The following is a 25,481-nucleotide window of genomic DNA, read 5'->3' on the forward strand; positions in this document are numbered from 1 at the left end:
AAAGTTTTTCTGCCTCTTTAGGGATAAATGCTACGACTATAAATAAAACCATTTTAACAACAACAACAACAAAAATGTAATGGTACAGATTCAATGTCAAGGGTAGAGGAACTATCCTTAAATAAATGTCTAAGTGGGTAGAAGGCAGTAGGGGGTAGAAATAAAAGAGTTAGCTTTTTAATATGTAAGGGCCAGCAGTGGCAACCTGCACGAGTATCTACCAGGCCCTGTGCTACTTTGAAAGTACAAAAAAAAATCACAAGTAAGTGATGACTGTATAATGAGGTAACAAAAAAAACTGCAAAGGGGCCATGACTGAGTGATAACAACCAGAAAGAAAGCTTGATGTAAATAGCACACTACACATATGGGGCAAAAATATTTCCAGAATCACATGTTCACAAGCTCTCAATTGACTTTTCACACTTGGGAACAAATTTAGGAGCTAAAGGAGATCACTTCTATTTAACAGGTCAAAAAATCAAACAGTTATCAAATCAAATTAGAAGGTACTAGGAATGGAAGAGGAAGGAAAACACAAAAATCCCCACCAAGAGACAGACCTCTTATATCTTCAGACTGTAAGACCTGGATCACAGGGTGTCATTTTAGATTATGTTGTTCAGCTCAAGACACTTGATTCTGACATTTCCTAAATCACAACAGCCACCAATAAACTTTACCTGGAGCATTAGATGGCTCATATGAGAGGATAAATTACAGCATTATATTTAATTCTGTATATAATGCTGATAGAAAGGTTTGCTTTGTGGTGGGGTTTTTTAAGCATCATACAACATAAAATAGCTGACAGTTTGCAAGAATGTTCAACCAACCCACAGATTCCTCTGAGGGGAGCAGAGGGGAATACATCTCTAGATGAGAAATTCCTAAATTACTCCTTCCTGTTTTTCCTATAAATGAACTATTGAGTTTTGTTTACTGCCTACAGTTATTTGATTTTACATTATATATGCACAAATAAATTTGAGCACATGAAAATATTAGAATTCAATGGTTTTTTTTCCTCATTCTAACTTTTTGTAAGCACTAAAATATTTTTTAGTTCAGAGGTATTACTTTGAGAGAAAAAAATTTGGAATAAATGTCATTAAATAAAGCACAGTAGATGTATTTTTAACTCAGACCTGTTAATTTTTTTAAAATTCCTTATTTTCTCAATGAATGTATATAAAAACTAATTTTAATTAACATAAAAATGGGGCCAGAAAGTTAAAATGAAAGGTAATTTTCCATTCTGGTCCTTCAATTTAAATGTCACTGGTCTTGGACTTAACTTGGTTCCTGACATATATGAATACTTCTAAAAATGCTAAATTCCATTTGTGAATAACTGGTATGTTCAAATAAAAAAAGCACTGGAAAGATTTTGAACAATATAATATTACAGGTCAATACATAACTGTGGCAGCAGCTCTCTGGCCACAGAGCAACACACAACTTTCCCAGGCATTGTCCTGGGGAAGGCTGCGAGATCAGAGAAAAGAACAATAAACAACTCTTATCTTCACTTGCTGCACCTGTTGTTGTGAACACATGGAATGTGTTACGGAGATTTGTTTACCAAAGGATGGTTTTTTAATTGGCCAGTGGTGATGGTGTTTGGATTCAAGGACCAGTTGGGTCCACCTGTATTGTGAGTGTCTGTAAGGGCGATGGGCTTCTTATAAGCATAGAATAATAAAGTGATTGATCGGCCTGCTGAGAAGCATGGAGCCAATGCTAAGTACCCAGCTGGGGGCCTGTGGTGACATATAACTACTTCAGTCTATTGCTTTTAAATACAAAAGCTGACTCAGATATGTGTTTTCTGATGGAAACTAGGAAGCTAGGGAAATATGCTTAGCTATTGCTGTGTTTAGCTACTGCTAAACATATTACTGCTAACTACCTGAACAAACACCTGAAGCCAAAAGCCATATGGACATCTCAAAATTACTTTTGAGTATTTTAAGTTTAAAAAGTTCCAATATCAGAAAAAAAACCTGCCACATAAAAGAGCATACTTAAATTGTGACCCGGAATTCAATTGCTGTGAAACTGTCGGTATTGAAAGACTTTTACCAAACTTCAGTGACTGTAACTATACGGACTTTTGCCCCACTTTGGAACTTCACAAAACAAACAGCAAACACTAGGTAACAACAATAATATTTTAAGTTCAGCTTTCACTACAGAATAGCAATGTTAACAGCAACGTTAACAGCAACATAGCAAGATAATCACAATCATTTCTAATATTCATTAAGAAGAAACCAGAGGTACCTAAACCAGCAAAAACTTCCTTAGCTGCATTTCCAAAAGAGTCAGGTATTAACCACTGATTGTATCTTCCTACACCAAATCTGCAGAGCATGCAGGCCTATTTATGGCTTGTGTTTAGCAGATAGGTCTTACATTCAAACACCCACTAAACTGAAGCTCTGGCTTCACCTCATGAAGAAGAAATTATGTCACATTCACGCTTGAAACAAACATTAAATAGCACATTCTGTAAAGATTTTGCCATCTGTGTGCATGCGTCACATGCAAGAAAAGGACAGTAAGACATTTAATCTAATCAGTCTCCTGTTTAAGTCAACTACTGACCATGTAATATCAAACAAGAACTAAAAATGCTTTTCTTCTCCAAAGAAAATTACTTCCCCTTCATTACACACATTCTTAAAGAACTGTGAGAAACCTCAAATTAGTCCCATCTCAATAAATTCTTTTTTGAAAAAAATTCTCTAAGAATCAGTCATACTATTTTATACTAATTACAATAATTACACTCGAGGATAACCAAATGTGTCAACAGTTTCTTCTTCCACATGCACAAAAGTATGACTGTGACTACTTGATTTTATGAAAAGGAGAGAAAAATGCTAGTTTTATCATTGGTGGTCACAGGTTAGTAAAGATCAGAACTACAGCTACATAGAATAAGCTGGTAAATTTATACATTTAATTAATTGATTATATTACACTTTACACATGTAAGTTAAAAATAAAGCAGGGGTCAAAACAAAAAACTCTGTGAAAGCTTCTGACATAAATAGTAAAAGCATTTTAAAAACCCCCTACTGGGAAAAAAAAAACCTAAAAAAAAGAAAGTTACCTCAGAAACAGGTACATTTTCTTCAAGTTCAGATGTGTGTAACGCCAGTAAACCAATCACTCGAGCAATGTTAGCACGTCTGTGTATCAAACAAATATTTTGTAGGTGCAGGAAATATATTTACAAAATACTATAAAAACAATTATACCTTGTTTATATTCTACACAGGTTGCTAAGGGCATAAAAAATTTTACGTCCTATTTACAGCTCAGATTTTCTTCTTATTTCTGTTCTCTTTGTATCAACAAAGATTGATACAAAGACTTCAGTGTTTCAGCCCAATTTAGCAGTAAATATATGCATAAAGACATTTCTTTCCTCTAGCTGTGAAGTGTGAAAGTTCTTTAGTTTGTTAGGATTACTAATAGTCATGCTCATGCTCTGTTTTTATATAATACAGAAAACTCCTACAGATAATTTAGACTTTTCAGGATAGCTGACAAAAGAGAAATTAAATCTTTATCAGCCAATCAGTTTTTAATGTTCATTAAAAGAAAAAACTAGAATAATCAAATCAACGTTTATGAAAGAAACAGCAGAGGGCACTATCACATTGAACTATTCCTGACAGGTTTGGGAGGGGAAAAAGAGGGTTGCCATTATAGTTATTTTACTGTATTGTGGCATGGAGTTATTTTATTTAGTGATTTTAAGTAATTCTATTTGATGCACTAAGTTCTATGGTATCTACATAAAATTTTAGAGTTTTTCTATAATCTTTGGTCCTGTAGAATTAACATACTAATTCAATGCTGAAAAAATTCCATTTTATATCATCATACTCCAAGTCAGATACCACAGCAGTCTGACAGGCTAAAAAACTCCTCAAATAACCTGTTAACAAATATCTTTAATAAAATTCATCAACAAGTCTGTATTTGAAAATATTAATTTAAAATAATTGTTACTTACATATCCCAGTTGGCAGCTGCACGCAACTGCTGTATCAATATAGGAAACTATAGTTTAAAGAAGACAAATAAACATCAGTGAATTTCAATGATCTGATAGTTCCAAATGATGAACAAGAAATCAAAATATCAATAATTTCATAAAAATGTATTTGGATAACATTTGCTAGGAGAATTATCACAGAAAAATACTACAGATATTGTGCAAACCCTGATTAAAGAAATAAAAATAAAAAAGCCTGAATGGAAAAATACAAATATTTTTCTATATTTTTGCCTTAAACTAAACTACCAAGCATATAGCTGAATGTCAGAATTTTCTTTCATTCTGAATAACACTATTTAGAGAAAAAAGGTCTGATTCATTCACCTACAAGCACAGAGATCATCATATAGTATTATAAAACAAATATTAAATAATTCTGTATCAAAATAGTTGGTAAATTCCAGAATAATGAATGTTAACATATATAATCAGCCATTTAAGAACCAAACTGCATAACTACTAACTAATTTCTAAAATGTTCTGTTAATTGGCTATTCAGTTACTCGATTATTGTTCCCCTTGCTCCAAATTCTCCAGTGATAATAGAATACATCTTCCAGCAATTCTGTTTCTGGTTTTCGCAATAATGTTATGGCATAAGACCTATCACTGCTTCCAACCTAAATGCTCTTCATCCAGTTTTTTGGTAGCGCAATTTTGCCTTTAGTATCTTACATCTAACAATAACACATCTCAGCTTTTAATTTAGGTCTCCAAATGTAGGAGAGCAAAGTAATTTACTTCCTATTAAATAAAATGAAAAGTGCTCATCTTAGCTTCTGCAATGTTTTTATATCATGGAGGGGAAAATAAGTCTGTTTCTCTTCTGCACATGCAAGACTTGAAGAAATATGTTAAATCACTATACAGCATACTAGTAACATTGTTTGTCTGGTAGAAAATGGTTTTTGAAATGTGAAACCCCAAAACAGAGTCTTCAGAGAGCATGGTCACTCTTTGAAGGCCTGTTTACTGAAAGTTCTACTGCCTGTTTTTCAGAAAGTTTTCTTGCTATTCTTTATGGACATATGACCAAATAAAATTAATTTAATAATTCATACATTAACCCTTTACAGTATCATCTGCCACTTAATGATTTACAAAGACTAACTTTTCATCATGAATTATTTTACACTCTTCTAAAAGGTTAATTTTTACCCCAACATTTTCCCTAACACAACAAAACTACAAGGAAATGCATTTGAAATCTAAGACAATGAATTAGTTTTACTCAGCTCTTTTAAAAAGCCTAACATGAAATGTAATAATTTTTTGTTGGTTTTTTACTTTAATCAACATCATATTTTTGCCAGTAGACCATTGATTTTTTCAAGTATAACTAAAAGCAGCTAATTTTTGATACAATGGTGAATATGTAAACCATGTTGATTCATTCAAAGCTTTATTGCTTACCAGCTGAGAGCTAATTAGCCTGTTTGCAATCTCCTTGTGGACAACCAAAGTGCACAGATAGTACAGTAAGTTCAGTTTAGAACGTGCTGCTCCTGTATTCTTCTCGCTGGATTCAAGCAGGGAACACAGTCTTTTCACAAAGTTATTCCAGTCCACGTCTTTCATAGATGACAACTTCTCAACTAACCATGAGAGGAAAACAAACAATTAAAGATAATGGATCTTTAATGCAGCTTTAACACACTGCTAAGTAAGATCACCATGAATAAGTAAGTTCCAAAATTTGAATCTAATCATAATTTTAGGACTCAAAATACTAAAGAAGCATGTTAGAATTCATGTCTGAAGACAACAGAAATCAAAAAGGAAGCAAGAAGAGAAACAAAGGATAAAAATTCAGCAACAGAAGCCTCAAAATATTTTTGAAAGTGCAAGCCTGCTAAGTCCTTCATTTAAGGAAACATTTATTAGCATTATATTTAGGAAAGGTGGCAGTTGTCCTTCATCATTACTAATTCTTAATAAGTAAGTGCAGTTTCCTGTAAGTAAATCTGAGGCAAAACCTAACGAAAATCAGTGAAATCTGCTCACAATAAATAAACTGAAAATATGTATAATCACTCCTATAGGTAGGTATCCACCTAGCTAAGCCTTTGCAAATCAGGACAAGGATGACTTCTGAAAGAGCACAAAGAAATCAAGTCACATGAACAATTAACATATATCCTGTTGTTCAATTCATTGACCACTGCACATGAATTGAGATTTTTTCAGACTTCCTTATCAGTCTCAGTTAATTTCAATTTAGCAGCCATATATTCCCTCTGCTTTGGTAGTTATTAACTAATTACTTACCTGCCACCCTGATATGCTCCAGTATACACTATTTAAAAGCATGTTTTCTGCCTTTTATGAAAATTTACACATAAGTAACAACACCTTCTAATGCAGGCAAATATACATTAGTGGAGGTGAAAACAGGTTTGGCTTTCAGGTATTCACTGAAATTTTTCCATATTATCTTTAATCAGTACTGACAAGCAGCATCAAATTCACTATCTTCAAAAATAATCAGAAAGTTGTCCAGAAGTAAGCTACAACTCTGAAAGCATTACAACCACAAAAACCACTGTCTCATAATAAATAAATACTGACAAGAGTTAAACATATCAGAACATCAATGTGATAACTACTTAAATGTAATATGAAATATAATATTTCCCTTATGCAGTAGAATCTTATAATTTTTGGATTAATCAAATTTAAAATATTTTTGATTACAGTCTTGACTGGGAGATTGAGTTGTGTTCTTTCCAAACATAAAATTTATTCTACAAATTAACTCTTCAAAATACATACTTTGTAGAAAGGAAAGATGAACTCTTATGCCTAGGAAGAGGTGCTATGTGAATTTTAGAAGGACTACATATCTGCCTGATATCCCTCTTCAAGTACAGTCCAGAATTTTTCTTAAAAAGACTAGACCAAATGTTCCATGGGAAGAATTGTAACACTCATGACAATGAGCTGACTTTATTTCTAAACATTGAAAATTAACAACAAAAAGACAAACCCCAAACAACTTCACATTATCTTTTGGGACATGCGTGCCATAACATTTCATGATTAAAGGTGGAACTGGCAAGACTGCCTAGTATTTTGGCTGATCAACACTGCACATTCTAAGATCTTGCTGCCCCTTGCTTGCCTGCATTTGTCAAATTGTAACAACAATTTGTCAATTGTTGAGTATTTCAGTTTAAATCTCTCAGTTGGAAAAAAATATGCTGGTTGTCCCACACTAAACACTGATGACTGCCTCATGGCAAAAGTTTTGAGCACAGGCCTGTAACTCAAGAAACAGAAGAGAAACGAATATCATTTAAGTGTACTTGCAAAGGCTACTCAAAATTGGTCTAGCTAAAAACACTGCATACTCAACAATAATTTCAGAATAATTAAGAGTTCTGAAACTGTGACCATGTATAATCTACAAGGGGAGGCTATAGGTCTTGCAATAATGAGTTACAGCAGCACACGCAGAACTTGGAATATTCAGCAGATCCATACCTGAATATGCTGGTATATGTAAAGTTTTCGGGTCAAATCTAACTGGTACTTGCTTCATTATCTGGAAAAAAAACCAAACACATTACAACTAGTTTAATGCCTTCCTAGAAAATCTCTAAGTAGTTGAACATGAGAATACAAAGATGCAAAATCTGTACAGGATGGGTGTACATGCTGCTGCCCATTACTGAGGAATTTTCCATTGTTTTCTGGTATGTATTTCTTCCAAGCAAATATCTGAGATTTAACTCTATGGTTTTTATATCATTATATTGCTAGTATTTCCATTTAAGTAATTTTTAAAACGGGATAGCAAAATCACAGGATTTTTTCAGTTTACATTTTTATCTTGGTTGTATGCAGAAAAATAGCTGCATTTGGATTTCAAAAGCTACTGAAAGGAACTATGCAGGTGACAGCCCACAAAATGTTTTAGCAATTCATTGCCGTAGAGTAAATACATGTATACACTAGACCACTCCTGAATATAAAAAGTCATATTATCAACAGCTAATCATTCATAAGGTATAGAGATTTTTTCCCTGCAAAATCATCATTTTCTTGTAGATCACAAAATTGGATGACTGCTCAGTAACTGAGCATTTGAGTGTGATTTTCAGTAAATAAAGAACTTTTTAAAAAGCAATTGTGTAATGGAATTTAGCCTTTGACAGAAGAAGTCTAAGCTTAAGTAGAGAGCTATTTTCTTAAAAAGGTCTTCAATTCCACAGATCTGCAGAACACAGGGAAATTTTACAATTTAAGCTGATATTTCAACTTTTAAAATTCTGCCAGCATCTAGCAAATCCCTTTCCAGGAGATTAAATTGCAAGCTCTTCAGATTTACCAGGTGTCAGTGTCATCCTTAAGTCTGAAAAGCAGACTACAGAGTCATCACCAAGCAGGCAGTGACTCTGATTACATGTCCCTGGAACTTAGCGGGCTATTTTGCATTAATTCTGAGTCTGGCATTGCATGGTAAGGAGATTAGTCTACATGTGCACATCAGTATGTGCACCTCCCCTAATCTCATCTCTTATACTTGTAGTAAGAAGAGAAGCAGTGAAGGACTAAGGCTTTGTGTCAGAGTCTTGAGACAGAACTGAGAAATAAACAGTGACAGCATTCAAACATATAATTACCTTTCAAAGCCTCCACTAGGAAGAATGTCTCTCACCCCAAACATATTAAAAGAGTATTATTTTCTAGCCATGTAAGATTTTTAGTTTTTGAAAGTGTTAAGAAATCCATTAAAACAAACCAGAAGTATTGTTAATACTAAAGCAATACAGCAATTAAAAGCTGTAAGACATTCCTAATGAGTTTACATGCTCACTTCCAAGGCAAAATCTTGCATTCCCCACATCAGTAATTTACTGAGTAAAGTTGCTAAGAGTGCTTAATTTTTTCTGACACAGAAACAAAAGGAAGAATAAAGGGGCTCTCGCCTATCATTCTTTCTACCAATACATCTGCCTATAAATGCACATTACATTGTCATTGCAGTGCAGAGCACTGACTCTTTTTTGATTTGCTATTCATAGTCAAACTTAAGTGTGAATTCCCTGCTCAGGAGACTCATTACACACTGTTAGTACATTAGAATCCATACAACAGAAATAAGATGAACATTTCCTGCAACCTCAGGTGTTCTTTAAGAGGGGAAAAAAATTTATGTTGAATAGAAACATTATCACACTAAAGAGTAACAAATGTTATTCTGTAAATGTCTAACTCCTAACCTAGAAGGCTTCATAGATGGCTTTGTTTTGAGTATAACAAACCAAAGTTTTGTGTTCATTTAAGTAACAGATATCAAGGCAAGTTATCAGAAAACAAATCTACAAAAGCACAGAACACAGCATTTAGCGGCTTCTATTTCTTGTAAGATATTATTTAATACTATTATTCAATCCCAAAATAACTCATTCCTCCAAATAAGCAACACAATAGGATTATAAAGACTGCCAAAAAACTGTATGAAATCTTGCCAGATAACTGGGTGGAACTGCTTTAAAATGAGAACTATAAAATACAGGAAAGGAGTTTCACCCTGATTAAAAATCTATCTGCAAAAATAGTTTCAACCACAAGTTCCTGAATCATATATTTTATTTTGCTATACCTTTGGATTGTCAATGATTGGTGTCACAGTAAGATCAGACTCAGTGTAAATGAGCTCTTTCAATTTTGACTCCATATCCTGCTGACTTGAGCACACATTTTCAGCCTAGAAGAAGAACAAGTTTTTTTTAAACACTGTTTTGTACCAAAAAAGAGTTAATCATGTTTATTCACAAAATATTTCATTTCAACAGTATACCAAGCAGTCTGATCATGGAAACATATTCTAATTTGCTTTTTATTTACGTAATAGCAGATAGGACCAGCTACAAATTATGGTAAAAGAAACGTATTGAAAGAAAAAGCATTAGGTCAAAATGTAGATTAAGAAGAAAGAAGACAACTTGCCTTTTATGCACTAGGGCAAAAAAAAAGGAGACTAAGAATCTTTCTTAACTCCTACATCTGAAGTTCTGCAAGTATTTTTTTCAAACAACTTGCACAGTTAATTAGGAAGGATGCAAAAGAAAGTTAACTTTGCCACAGACTTCAGGCTAGTATTCTAACTAGAGATACCACCACCCCTCAATATAAACTTTTTACTCACTTTTTTCAACCATGAATCTCCTTGTGAAGAATTTTTTATTGGGACAGTAGTGGCATCACGTACTTCTACTGCAGTGTTAGTTCTAGGTGTGGGACGAGAACTTCAGCAAAAGAAATAAAAAAACAATTAAAAACCAATAGAGACTACAGATTAAGCTTCATTGCAAACTACTTTTTTGTTGCTCTTTTGAAACTTTCATGTCATACAGCAAATTTTCAAAGCTGACTAACATAACTTACACTATGTTCTGCCTGATCCATTAACTTAACATGACTTTTCCTTCTTTAAATGTGTTCTGTCAAGGTTAGAATCTCTTTGCTGGTTAGAAAAGGGAAGATGGTATTTTGTTGTAGCTATCAAATGAATGTAATTTGATTATTTTCTCAGCCAAAATGACTCTACAAACTGGAGGCTAAACCATTCTTATCTTAACTCGTAATAAAAGAAACATACAAAGCAAATTAACTGGACAAAAAATTGCAATTTATTTTATGTCATTCTCTTCTCACACACAAGTTTTGGCTAAGTAATGGAAATGAAAAACTTCTTAATTTTTGTGTATCATTGTGAACTGGGTTTACCTTTGCTCTTCCTTTATAAAATCCTGTCAGCTAATTAGAAAATGAAGAAAGAGAGAGACTAGAATACTGCCAAGTTGCGATTGTCATAAGCTTCTAGTGAACTCAGAGTTTATAGGACACAATAAATTAAACCACTTTAAATCAACTTTAGAATTATCATGATTGGCAAGCCAGGAAATTAGTTAAATCAACCACTTTGAATGAACATGTTTTCTTGATTAGCAGAAAGTAATAAACACATTAAGTTGCAAATCAGATTTATTAGAAAAAACAACTAAACTAAAAATACAAACATCAAACAAAATTAAAGACATTCAGGAAATCAGTGATCAAATGATTAGCATAACTGTTCTCATCTTCCATCTATTTTCAACAGCAATTTAAATTTAAAGGGCACAATGAAGGAATGCCAAAATATTATCTACATAAAATATGAAATATTTGGTAAACATATGATATTTCTGGTAAAAAAAAATATCAGGATGTGCTCGGAATTTTAGTTCCTAAACAAAAAAAATCCATGATTTCTAGATAGGAGGCTGGAAAAATTATTCCAAACATGTAGATTTGTTAAATATATTTTTTTCAATCAATTCAACTAATTTGCTTTCATATATGTTTGAGATACAGATAATAGTATCTATTTTTTCAGTTCTCAGATGGTTTCTCAATTTAAAACAAGACAAGAGATTGCTGAATTAAACTAGTTAAAATGAATGAGATCTATTCCATTTGCACAAGTAGAAGAAGCCACTGCTGTTAAAAGCTGATTGACCAATCTAGCAGCTAATTAAATTCTGATGCCAAGTGCCAGGTAAGCAAGTTTCTTTCACTTCAATGTTTTAATACTTTACTAGACATCATATACACTGCTTTCAGAAGTTATGTCATTGATGCAAAGAGAATTTCAGAACAGATTTTTTTTTAGTTGTTCGCATTACGTTTCAAATTTTTTACTTAATGTACTTATAAATAAATTACATTGCTAAAAAGATATTATTTGGATTCCATTTCTAATACCATTGTAGCCTTTCTTTTGAGCAGCTTGCTAAATCAAATGCTACTTGAAATTACTAATAATATCGGTTTAGCTGTGATGATAAAAAATTATAACTCAGATGAGAATTAATACTTTAATAAAACCAACTAAAAGAACTTTTGTACACAGTATGATGTACAAAAACCCTATTTCAGGCTATGCAAGAAGATTTAAAGAGTATTTTCAAACTGGAATATCTCTGCTTGATATTGACAAGAAAAGCACTTCACTAGACAATCTTCTTGGCTTGAAAGCTAGTACAAAGTTTCAGAATCAGGCCTCAAGTAAAACAAATCACTGATAAATCAATCACTATCTTTTAATTTAATACACATGTAGTACTTAACAGACTCTTACCAATACCTTGCAAAGAAAAGCTGCAGGAAGAATTTATTAACAGATCATATGCTGAATGCTTATTCTTATGTATTTAAAGCAATTGTACTCCAAGAGAGAGGAGAGAGAGATAGAGAGAGAGAGAGAGATCTAAACAAATTTTAGCTTTCTGTTTAGACAGACAGCTAAGTAATCAAAAGTTTACTTTCAAAAATGAGAGTAATAAAGTCATATAAGCTTTAACTACACACACTTTTCACAGCTCTTCGAATGTATTTTAGAATTTATTAACTGGTACTAGAAAATATAAAAGGCAAAACAGACACAGTGTTACAGTCATAATAATAAAATGTTTGAAGAGACAAAAACCAACACCAAACATACAAGATTACAAGGAGGTTTTCATACCTGAGAAGAAATATGGATTCATTTGATTCACCATCAGCTGCACTTTTGGGCCGCAATTCAGTCTGAGTTTCTACCAGAAAGAGAACGTGAACTTGCATTCCGAGGTTAAAATCAATTAAAACATAGGGAGTAAATATGTTGGTAGGATTGATAAAACAGCTAAAAATAACATAATGAGCAATATTACCTATTTTGAGAGAATTGCTTGGTGATTTAAGACCTTCCCTGGAGGATGACAGGTTATCTAGATTTTCATTATCATCCACTGACTCTTTGGCACTACAAGAAACTGGTAACTCTGTGTCTTCTTTGCTGTTTAATAAATAATATTAATTACAGATTTTTAAAAAATAGGATTGATTATATATAAAAAAAAATTATATCCATTATCTGTTGCAATTGTCAGCATACAGTTTAGCTGTCATTCTCTAGAACAATACACTCTTTAAATATGTGTTGCACATACTTTTTATACTGGTAATGGCAATGATGAAAAATAAGTTTACAGCAAGTAATTTGGAGAATATTAAAAATTCTATCATTAGAACTTAAATGAAAGACATTAAAAAAGTTAAATTATTACGCCATGAGATAAGAAATACTAAAGAAATACTAAAAGCATTACAGACATTTTAAACTTCACAGGAAAAAGTCACAAGAAATCTATCTCCTAATGAATAATGAAGTCTGTAGCTGAGATTAAAACCACGTTTTTGTGTGTGTAATCATTCATTGTCACACTTGAATGCAATTTTATTGGTTTTGGTTGTTTGGGCATTTTTTAACATGTCCTTATATTATTTACATGGAACTGGGTCATAAAACCTTAATGAAGGCTCTCCAGGATATCAAATATTAATCCAACACTGTGAAGAAAACAGATACATAGGCCTCACAGTTGGAAAAGAGAGAGTATTGAGCTTCCTTTGCATGTCAAGGCAATGCTTTACATTTGTCATATTTGTCAGTTAGTGCATTCATCAGAAGATATTTTAGAGGCTTTAGAATAACCTCAAGAGTATGGCCAAATAGCCCAATATTTTGTAGGAGATTAAGGTTCCTCTGGTTGTCTGGAAATTCCCCAAAATTAGCACTATCAGGATGTTGATGTAAGTCTTGCTATAATCTTGAATAAAATCTTAGCTCACAGTATAAACTTTAAAAATTAATTTTTTTTGCAGGTGACAGCAGTAATAAAATTAGAAGACAAAGAGCTGTATCTCAAACTATAAGAAACATTAATAATGTAATAATAACAAAAATACTTCTTCACTGGTACCAGAAATAGGTATTAAAAAACATGAGAGAAAATTTTGAAGTAGATATAACAAAAAACATTCAGCATTCTAAAACTATTTTGACATTATATCTCCAGATTGGAACCTGAAGTACCTTCCAAACATTTATAACAAAGTAACATAAAAAATAATGCTAAATGTCCTAATTCAAAATTAGAAATACAAAAACCAGCAAGGCAACAGGAGTCTAGAAGAAAATTAACTTTTTAATACATAAAAACCATTTGCACAACAGGTTTGGGCGTTTCTGCATGTGGAGCAGTGTAGAGTATTAAATATTTAGAAAAAAATCTCTACTATTAGATTAATGCATCATGTCATAAGCAAAGAATATGGGTCAGCTGCATTTACAAGATTATAAGGTTGAACCACAGCTCTAAGATGCTGCACTGATAGGCTTTGTGAGGCTCTAAGCCTAATGCATAAAAACAAACAAAAAAACTTACTAAAGATAAAACAGACTCCTATTTATAAGATTCTACAAAAGCATTTAAAAATTGTAAGTCAGATTCATACAACAATATTATATAATATATAAATAAAAATGAGAGCATTTAGCTTGGAAGTGAATTTCGACACATTCTGCAGACAGCAGGAAGGAGTCAGTTGAAAGTGAATCGACAGCGCAATACACTAAGAGGATAATACAATTCCTAAACACCCAAAACCACTTACAGAATGGTGTAAAACTCCATTTATTATTTCATGAAAATTCTAAGGAAAGTTCAAAAGTTATAAAATGTACAGTCAATAAAATATTGTTTATCTTTGCTTATATTTACTAAAAGAAATATTCGTTGAACTTCCAGTACCTCAAGCTTGTGCCCTGTCTGTCTGCAGAACCACCACCACAATGGCTAAAGGATCCTTTCCAGAATGGATGCTGCAATAGGTCTGTCCAATTCAGCCTTTGGAAAAGCAACAAACATAAAAGCAGTGGCTAAGTACAACTGCACAGACACATACCAGACTAGGTTTTGAACTCAGTGACACTACAGAACAGTTAATCCTGTTGTTTGCTTTTATTTGGACAACAAGCAGGTTTTCTTACAGGACAAACTTTTGCCTTAAAACAGAACAGCAAATTCACAAAACAGAGGTATGAGAATGAAAGAAACTTCAGAGTTAATCCCACATATAAATTGTCTGACATACCCTACAACTTATAGTTCTAAATTATTTAACAATAGAACTGTACCAGGTGTAAGTTAAAGCTGCTCTGGAAAAGCAAAGTCATCCAATTCCAAACTGCTTATCATTCTGTTACAAAGTTATCTATTTAGCACCAGGTACAAAAACAAACAAAAAATATGCACTTAATGAAAACATTAATTCTATATGTCTTCATCTAAGAAAAAGCATAGTTTGCTCTTTTATACAAGAGATGAAATTTTTTTGCATTCTTTGTCATCTACAAAATACTATACATACAGTATCACAATAATTATTTTCTCCAGAGGTGACAATATAAACAGCTGTCATGGATTAGACAGTTTACCTTTTCTGAGGATCCTTTTGAAGTAACCCATCAAGCAAACTTATAAACTCAGCAGAAGGTTTGTGAAAAGCAGAACCTGTAAAGAGACGCACTTAAGATCAGTATTGGATAGCAAAAACAATCATCACCCAATGTAAACTACTAATGCTTGGACATCAAATGAATAATAATTTTTTTTCATTTGTAACTTAAAAAAAAAAAAAAGCACCCTCCAATTATCAAATAGCTACCAGGAAGAAATTAAGCAGAGTTAAAATCTGCTTAAATTGAAAAAGAGCCACTAATATATTAGGATATCTGTGAATAACACTGATGCCCAGAATGACCAAGATAAAAAATTCCACCCCAGTAAGTAGATATAGTGTTAACAATTAAAGTAAATTATATATGTCGCTGTCAAAAGGGAAACAAGCATTCATCACTAACAGGAAATTACCACAGGAAGGCATTGCTAACATTCACTTTGGATAACTAACTGATTTCTGCAACCAGCCTCAGAAGAAAAAGGGCAAACCAAAGCTTTGTAGTATTACTGTGACTTGATCCATTGAAGAATAACAGAACCCTACTCTCTGGTCCTGGTCGCAATGGATCTTCAGATAAAATCTTTTCAATTAATTCAGAACGGCTTTCTGACAGGAATGGTGGTTTTCCTACAAACAAACAGAAGAGGATTTCACTGATTAGGCAAACTTCAAAATGGTTGTAAGGTACAATGATTTATCATGAGCTCATTTTCCTGAGAAAGCATCCAGAAAAATAAACAACCTCAGTCTGAGTACTATTTATCAAGTTTTCTTGTCAATTTAAATTCCAAATCTTTGATTAAATTCTTTCATCATGAACAGCAAAAGAAACCACAGACAGAAGAGGCACCAAAGATGTCTTGATGGAGGTAACCATGATAGCCCTGTAAGAATCAGACATAAGACAACAGGAAAAGACAGAAATCTCCATATGTGTGTTACTGTGCTGATCCAACAGATCAGTGTTTTGCTTAAGGTTTAGGAAGGCTGCAGTGTAATTCTCTTCTGTGATGAAGCTTCCTTCTAGCTGAAGCTATGGGTACTTTATGTGCAGGGAACCAAATTACTCTAGTTTTACAATAGTGAGGCAGTTTTCTCTTTCAAAGGTTAAAATAATGCACACAGAGTTTAATACCAAGGAGATAAAAAACATTATACTGTCAGAATTTGAGGGCTGCCATAATTTTAAATAATAGGATTTAAACCCTACATGTTGGTTAGTATTGTTGTCAATAGGAGAACTTAAAAGTATTGTTTCACCTGATTATTGGATAAAGACACTCTTTTTTTTGTCTTTTAAGCACAGTTAGTATGTTCTTTAAGAAATCTTCAAAACCTGTCTCAAGTTTTCCTATGTCCTAACTTCCCTAGACAGTTCATAAGAATTTACTCTGGGACTATAAACTATGTTTCCATTATCACAGATACTAAATAGATTTACAAACTTACAACCTGAGAACATTTCATAGAGTAAACATCCCAGGGACCACAGATCACTGGCTTTGCAGAAGTTGTCTCCCTTTATTACTTCAGGAGCTGTGTATAATGGAAAGCCTACAAAATACAGAATGTATAATTAATGTACTTTGATTATTCATTCAGCATTCACCTTTTACAACACTTCAAACTTTGTCTCCAAACATCACCAAGCTATAGATTATCTTCACCCAACATAAAAGAAAACTAAAATAGCAAATGTGAGTAGTTTCCAAGGAACTTCCCTGCTGTACTTTCACTGGATTATGTAGGATTAAATATGCTACTCTGTTGTTCATTTCACTTCAATTACTAAACTGACTTGTGCTGCACTTTTCAAACACAGTGATTACTGCAAAGAATGTTTTGATTTGCTTTAACAGCTTTAAGAGCCAAGCAATTTGAGCAGAATGGTAAATCATTCTCATGTGAGTAACAGAAATAATTACATTAGACTTGGGATTTCTTTTTTTTAAAGCTATTCCAAGAAATAAACCTTCTCAAATTTAGTAAACTCTGTTACAAAAAACAAGGTAGCTATCCAAGGAAATCACTGATCTAAACAGTTATGGCTCTTTTCCCACTAAAACACTATCAAAACATCACATATCAAATTATAGCAGCTTATTCACAAATCTCTTTTGTTTGATACAGGAATAAAATTTACAGTTCCTATTTCTAAAGTACTTCCCATCACTTCTCAAAAATCTCTAAAGAAATTATACTAACTCAGTAAAAGTGCCAACTCCATAGTCCCTTAAAAAGTTTACTTTGGGTTCTTTTCTTCTTGGGTTTTATTTTTTTAAGTGACAAAAGCTGATTAACACACATATGAAAACAGTTCTGAAGAGCAACAGGAAAGACATTAGATTTGTATTTCTTCCTGAATAAAGACCCGATCTTGGTCTTATTATTTCCAGCGTGGACTTTCAGAAAGAGACAGCAAGGAGAGCTCTCTTTATTCTCATAAAATATTACGAAGAATTCTGTTGTTTCTGATAAAAGGAACTGATATATGGGACATCATTATCTTAGAAATAGAGGTCTATGAGATGTTCCAAGATTATGACTAGTAAAATATTCAGAAGATTAGAAACAAGTTTCTGAATTTTTCATATTTAATGAAAAAAAACGCCATGGTATTTGCAGTCTATTACATTTGCGTGGATTTGCCTGTTGAAACTGAAGCACAGTAACTTTCTCAGACCGTAAAATGAAATTATCATTCTTTAAGGTAGTGAAAGAATTGACCTCAAACTAGAAATAACCTACAGCAGGTGCACCAAAAAGGACAATGAAAGTACAGCAGTGCAGTGCCCAATGAAAAAAGTGGTAGTTCTGTGTAGTATTTCCTGAATTTTCTGTATACTTTTAACTCTAACTTTGTGGAATTTAGTTCCAGATCTTACAGAGACCACCTGCAGCACAAACTTTTTAGAAGTCCATAAATAATTACATAGCTAAATTTTTTTCTGAGACAAAACAGGATTAATTCTAAATCATTTCTCTTTATCAAAATCACTGGTATTCCAACTTCCATTGTGTCTCTTTGGTGTAAGTTAATTCTAGCTAGTAAAAAACTCATACCTTGAACTATATTTTTAAAGTATATTTGCACAGTGTTTTCATTAATATCTTCACCTTCTTCAGCTCCAGCTAAAGTAAAAACTTTTTCCAAGTCTTCACCATCTGCTCTAGCCCGGCAAAAACTACTGAATTTCAAAGTGCCAGACCCTTCCAGTAGAATCTATTAGAACAAACAAAATCCAATATACTAGTATCATATACTAAAATTGAAATTTCCAACATGAAATAATTTATTATAAAAACAATCACAATCTCAAACCATTTAAGTACATAGAAAGGATCACTATAACCAAAAACACTGAAGTTTTTCTTTTAAGTCAATGCCAATAGTATCTTTTTTCTTATAACCAAAAGTACCCCAATAGAACCCTTAAGAGGCTCAATATGCACTTTTCTTTACTAATTATTAAGTCTAAATAAACAATGATGCTACTAGAGAAAAGATAGTTACAGTAGAGTAAAACTTCATAGGAAAATATAAGTCTAGTAAAACCAAACAGGTCTTCATTTGAGAAAAAAAAAAAACAAACAAGGAATTTTTCTCATTTTACGTAGCAGAAACTTCCACAGATTTTGTCTGATGATGACGCCAGTTTTCCCTGGCCAGTCACTGCTTATTCTTGCAACTAAAAACTTCATAATCACAAAACCTTGTTTAGAGAAATAGCCCATTCAGCCAGAAGCAGGGGGCAGGGCACAGAAGAAGCATTAACTTTAGTATTTTACTTTCTGTTGAAATGAGCACTTTTCAGCAGCATTTTTCTTTGGAAGACTACTGAGTCATCTACACTATGTATTTTTAGTGCTTTTAGGTTCACAAATGACAGGAACTGAGTAGAATTGTGGAAGATTTTACCAAATATTAAGAGAATGGCAACTTGATCATTTATAGATCAAGGTCAGAACCAATTACTATTAAGCAAAAAATTTTTATTATACATGACTTAAAAACAAAAAGACTTTAGCAAACCTCTACATAAATTACAAACATACACAAAATGAGAAACTGCATAAAGACTTGTATTTTTATACAGGAATAAGATGATTATTTCCATGGTATGTGCAAATAATATAGAAAGCTATTAACAAAGAAACTTTAGTTAAATTTACTCTGTCATTAGCATTTTTCATGACTGCAAAATATTCTGCAGCATCATGGAATAATAACAAATTTATGTCTCCAAGGATAGAGAACTAAAATCTTTCATTAAATTAAACCAGTACACCAAGTCAAAAGGAATATATCACATTGTATCAGCTATATACCAAGTAAAGAAATCAAATATATAATAAAATATTCAAGGTACAGACTTGTCTCTGATTGTCTTCACATATATTATAAAACAACCTCACAACTGAGGTAAGCTTCTTCCAAATGGTAAAATACAAATAATAAAATAAATGGTGATAGCATGAAAAGTAACATCCAGTGTCCCTATAGATAACAACCCTCCTCACCTTTCCAGGCTTCAATTCACAATAGATAATTCCATGCTTATGAATATGGTATAAACCAGTAACCAGATCAATACCAAATTCTCTCACCACATCTTCTGGTAGACATTCATCCTGAGCAATGACAGATTCTAGAGAGCCACCTGAAATACATATAATCAGCAAGTGCATATAAAGAAGATGTCACAAAAGTTATGCCCAAATACATAAATTTCAATAGATGTCAATCAAAAACCAGTATCAGTAGATATTAAAAATATTTCCTGATATCTAATAGTTACAAAATCTAGGATGTACAAAAAAACTATTTTCAATACTGTGATAAAATCTGAATTTTATCTGGAATAAAACTGACTGCGTGACTTTAAAATTACTTCAATATTATTTTACAAAGGAAACAGAAGGGAAAAAAGAAATCCAGAAACTGTGCCACTTCATGGTGTAATAGTACTCCATGCTTTTATTAAAATTCCTTAACCAGATTCCTGCTGCACAAGTTAAAAGAATAAATAATACCAAGCAGGCTATCAACTTATAAGAACAATTGCTAAAACTAAGGGCAGGCCATTTTCCAGTTAAATTGTTTCCATAATATGGCCAAACACACAACAAATAAAAGCAGTGAAAGCAGCAACACAGAAATATTTTGCATCTGATAACAGAAACTATCTTTGAGACAAGTGAAAGAAATCTTCCATATTTCAAAAGTATTTTTCAAGTCTCAACAAAATTAAGAATAAATCCACGTCTTATTCTAAGTAAGTTAGCTCCAAGATACTCACCTTACAGCAAACCATAAAACTGCAAGGTAAAACACCTGATAATTGTTCAACAATAAAAGGCTGCCTGTCTAATAATTGAAATATGTACCCCAAAGTTAGACTAAGCAAGTAGACCAAAACCTCCATATGAGCCATTAAAATCACTTTTAATCACTGAAAGAATGACCTGACTTTTTTATCAAAACTTGTAAGCTCTCTTCTTCAGTAATTTTTCAAACAGAATTCTGGATAAATAAAAACGCTGGGTGTAACATGGACTTTTATTATTAAACAAACTCCAAAATCTTAACATGCATCACATGCATATTGGGTCTCTTTTCTTTCCTTTCCATATGGAGGAAAGCATGCTCTCAGAAGTTTAAAACATGTAGCCATTACAATTAAAGAAAGCTTTACAAGATTCCTTTAATAGATTGATAAGAACTTACCAAAACTAAGTGAACAACTTAATGCAGTTCTGGGTTCTCAGAGTTTCCAAATTATAATTTTAACATGGAAATCAAAATACTTATACTGAATAGGAAAACAATTTAAATCATTCTCTTTAGCTGCCAAATTGCCCTTTGAATAAAAATTAATTTAAATAATATTAACTCATTAGAACTGATTTGCTCCTTGATGTCTTTTAAAAGAGAATGCCAAAGCTGCCAGTCCTTAGAAAATTCCTCAAGTAATTTTTACTGACCTACCTTCTGACTATTCACAGAAGTATAATTTGCTTTTATGTTCCCTGATTGGCCTTCTCTCTTCAGCTCTTAAAAACCAACACTATGTAATTCAACTAACTTTTCAAAGAGGCATACAGTGAAGCAGAGGAGAAGCATGATTTCAATTGATTTCTAAAAATGTTTCCAAGAGCAAAACCACTTTTATATATAAACAGGATTCTCAAGTTAATAATCAGAGAAGTACACTTTTTTCAAAGATCTAAGCATTTGTTGTAGAGAAGCTGCAAGAAATCTCTAATAAAAACTCATTCTATAAATGTTTACCTTTGAGCTCATCTTACCTGTGCATAATTCCACTACAAGCCAGAGATGGTTGCTTGTTTCATACCATTCATAAAATGTCACTATATTCTTATGTTTGAGTCCCTGAGTCAGACGAACCTAGAGTGACATTTTTAACATACTTAAGTGGGGGAAAGACATAAATGTATATATACGGATTTGAGGCATGGGAACGAGAAACAATACAATCTACTCTAGATTAGCTACTTGCTCTCTTGCCTTTTCTAGTGCACTAACATTATTCTTCAAATATTTTATGTTACTTGTATGTTGAGAAAAGATAACTTTCCTCACAGACCCTGCCCAACTCACCTGTTTATAAAATACAGAAAAAAACCTAGTAAGTTCCCAACTAAAAATTATAAATATTATTTAACTTTCCTGCGCCACTAAATAATAAACTGGAAAATACAATTTGGAGTCAAACTTGCACTCCTACATTTTTTTCAATAAGAATACAAATGAGAGATAATACAGCAGGAAGAAGTGAAAAGAAGCTTTACCATCATTCTTAATCTTGTCAGACAAAGAAAACCATTCAAGAGTCCCCAAAATCTCTATTTCTATAACAGCTACATGGGCTAATCTCTACAGAAGCCTTTTTCTTGCTAGAGTGGTATGTAAGGTATCCCCAATAAATTTGTAAGGCCAATACAGTCCTAAGAACAAAAAAGGTCCCAAGAAATGATCTTTGAAACAACGAGAGGGAATATGAAACTGTGTAGTGGTGTTCACAGGGGTCCCAGGACAAGGGAAGAGACGAGAATCGTGACTCCATGTTTCAGAAGGCTGATTTATTATTTTATGATATGTACTATATTAAAAGAAAATTATATATTAAAACTATACTAAAAGAATAGAAGAAAGGAATGGAATGATAATAAAATCTTGTGACTGACCAGAGAGTCCAAGACAGCTGGACTGTGATTGGCCACTAATTAAAAACAACCACATGAGACCAATCAAAGATGCACCTGTTGCATTCCACAGCAGCAGATAATTATTATTTACATTTAGTTTCTGAGGCCTCTCAGCTTCTCAGAAGAAAAGATCCTAATGAAAGGATTTTTCATAAAATATGTCAATGACAAAACTGTATCCATTTTGCATGGCAAGGTTTCAGTATCCAGGTGGGGAGGTTTGCAGGACTGGCTTCTGTGAGAAGCTGCTGGAAGCTTCCCCTGTGTCTGACAGAGTCAATCTCAGCCAGCTCCAAGACAGACTGACTGCTGGCCAACGCCAACCCATCAGTGATGGTGGCAGCACTTCCAGAATAACATTTAAAAAGGGGGAAAAACACTCTTGTGTAACAGCAGGAGGGGAGAGGAGTGAGAATGTGTGACAGAAACAGCCCTGCAGACACCAAGGTCAGTGCAGAACGAGGGGCAGAAGGTGCTCCAGGAGCTGGAGCAGAGACTCCCCTGCAGCCCCGGGTGAAGGCCAGGGAGACAAAGCTGCCCCTCTGCAGCCCAGGGAGGTCCATGGCAGAGCACAGACACACCTGCAGCCTGTGGTGGACCCCACTCTAGCGCAGGTGGAAACCTGAAGGAGGCTGTGACTCTCTCGGAAGCCTGTGCTGAAGTAGGCTCCTGGTAGGACCTGCAGAACCATGGAGAGAGGAGCCCATGCTGGTTGCTGGTAGGATGTGTAACCTGTGGGAACTCACACTGGAACAGCCTGTTCCTGAGGGACTACATCCCATGGAAAGGACCTACATTGGAGCAGGGCATGAAGAACTGCAGCCTGTGGGAAGGACCAACACTGAAGAAGGTTGTGGAGGACTGTCTCCCATGGGAGGGACCCCTCGCTGGAGCAGGGGAAGAGCATGAGGAAAAAGGAGCAACAGAGACAGTGTCTGATGAACTGATCCCACTCCCCATCTCCCTGCATCTCTGGAAAGGGAGGAGAGAGAGAAAATTGGGAGTAAAGCTGAGCCCAGGAAGAAGGAGGGGTGGGAGAAAGGTGTTTTAAGATTTGGTTTTATTTACCATTATCCTACTCTGGCAATAAATTCAATTACTTTCCCTAAATCGAGTCTGTTTTGCATGTGAAGGCAAGTGGTGAGTGATCTCTCCCTACTCTTATCTTTCATTGTATTTTCTGACTCCCTTCCAGCTGAAGAAGGAAGTGATAGAACAGATTTGGTGGGAACCTGGCATCCAGCCAAGGTTAACCCACTACAGAAACAAAATGTACCTACTGGAAAAATAAAATATTTGAACTGTACAACTGTATCAGTTTCCTTTCCAGACAGTATCATATTTAAAGCTTTGCCAAGGTTTTACAAACCAGAATTGATTCAGCTTCAATTATATTCTTTCATCAAAAAAAATTTCTTCTTGATAAGCAAAAAATTGATTGTTTACTATAAGTTATTGCTACCACTGGATTTGCACAACTAATAACAAAATAAAGCAAACCACCACATATAACTGTTTTTACAAGTTCACTAACACATCACAGAAACAGTAAGACTGTAAACATGTGTTTATGCATGCAATCTAAAAACCAATAAAATCATATGAAGAAATATATACATTAAAAAAAGACTGTATGTAAAGAATAAGAACTTGAAATCTTGAGAAGCTGGTCTAAATGTGACAAACTCTATCTTAAAGAAGAACATGACACTTTTCTATAACTTGTGCAACTGGAATTTTTAGGCTGTATTTTTTCCCAGATTTAGCAGGAAAAGAAACCCCATAACTTACCCAGTTTGCTACTCCAGCTCTCTTGCATTTATCAGTGCAAATAATGGCAACAAAATTAATTGTCCCTTTTCTTCTACCTTTATAAACAATTGTCGTATTTCCTCTTCCAATCTCCTCATACAAAACAAAGTTCTCCATGTTTTAGGACACTTCACAGGCAGCAGACTGGAAACATGGCATTAATCTCATAAACAAATAAACCTAAAGAAAGGAGAAGAAAGGGGAAGTCTTCAAATTTAATGGCCATTCACGTATAGTAGTCACCCTCCCCATTATCATGAATAGGGATTCCATACTTCCAGAAAGATTGAATACAAGTGCTTTGCAGAACACCTCCTCTCAGGAAATGTGATCAAAATTTTGAAAAGGTGAATTTTACACTTCCAAAGATCATATTCAAAAAGTAACAGACTGGCTAGCAGATACAAATTCTAAATGGTATTATCTGTAAAAATGCAAAAGGCTACAGGGACAAGAGAATAGTCTCTGATTCTCAAGAGTAATGGCTGTGCCTTTATTCCAGCATACAAACCAACAGAGCATAGAATCATAAAATCATAGAATGGCTTGGGTTGAAATGGACCTTAAAGATCATCTCGTTCCAACGCCCCTGCTGTGGGCAGGAACACATACCACCAGAACACTGTACTCAATGTCCCGTTCAACCAGGCCTGGCACACTGCCAGGGATGGGACACCCACAGCTTCTCTGACACACAAAACAGACGTTCGACAGATGGATTTTGAGATAAAGTAAAAAAAGATCAATTAAACTGATACAAAAGGTGAAAAGATGAGGTAAGAAGGCCATCATGGAAGCCTCCCAAGCCACCACCTGTAACGAAGCAGGAGTGAACCCCCACAGAAGCACTCAAAGCAGCAGCCTCCAGGCACCGAGGAAACTGATTTGCTCTGGGCTGGATACAGGACCAGCACAGCAAGGAGACGCGGTTCCCTCTCTTTACGGGGGAATGGCCAAACCCCTCTGAGCGGAGCAGCCCGCGCACGACCCGCGATCTCCAGCGCTCCCAGCTCCGTCGGGG

At 33.9% G+C, this 25,481-nt stretch overlaps 1 protein-coding gene across 1 annotated transcript in view; it reads right to left on the bottom strand.

Annotated features, from left to right (window-relative positions):
• ULK4 (unc-51 like kinase 4) overlaps positions 1-25,481 on the bottom strand; it is a 211,935-nt gene that overhangs the window by 185,637 nt on the left and 817 nt on the right. The window contains exons 2-17 of the mRNA XM_014308205.2: positions 24,440-24,640; positions 21,728-21,827; positions 19,940-20,079; positions 18,482-18,641; positions 16,871-16,972; positions 15,962-16,045; positions 15,393-15,468; positions 14,707-14,802; positions 12,784-12,908; positions 12,597-12,666; positions 10,233-10,332; positions 9,687-9,791; positions 7,562-7,622; positions 5,492-5,673; positions 4,034-4,080; positions 3,122-3,200 (exon numbers count right to left, since the gene is read on the bottom strand). Of these exons, the coding sequence (XP_014163680.2) occupies positions 3,122-3,200; positions 4,034-4,080; positions 5,492-5,673; positions 7,562-7,622; positions 9,687-9,791; positions 10,233-10,332; positions 12,597-12,666; positions 12,784-12,908; positions 14,707-14,802; positions 15,393-15,468; positions 15,962-16,045; positions 16,871-16,972; positions 18,482-18,641; positions 19,940-20,079; positions 21,728-21,827; positions 24,440-24,577 (1,665 nt within the window). The 5' untranslated portion in view covers positions 24,578-24,640. The remainder of the gene's footprint in view (positions 1-3,121; positions 3,201-4,033; positions 4,081-5,491; positions 5,674-7,561; positions 7,623-9,686; positions 9,792-10,232; positions 10,333-12,596; positions 12,667-12,783; positions 12,909-14,706; positions 14,803-15,392; positions 15,469-15,961; positions 16,046-16,870; positions 16,973-18,481; positions 18,642-19,939; positions 20,080-21,727; positions 21,828-24,439; positions 24,641-25,481) is intronic.

The sequence above is a fragment of the Geospiza fortis genome, unplaced genomic scaffold, assembly GCF_000277835.1.
Source record: "Geospiza fortis unplaced genomic scaffold, GeoFor_1.0 scaffold346, whole genome shotgun sequence".
Taxonomy (NCBI): domain Eukaryota; kingdom Metazoa; phylum Chordata; class Aves; order Passeriformes; family Thraupidae; genus Geospiza; species Geospiza fortis.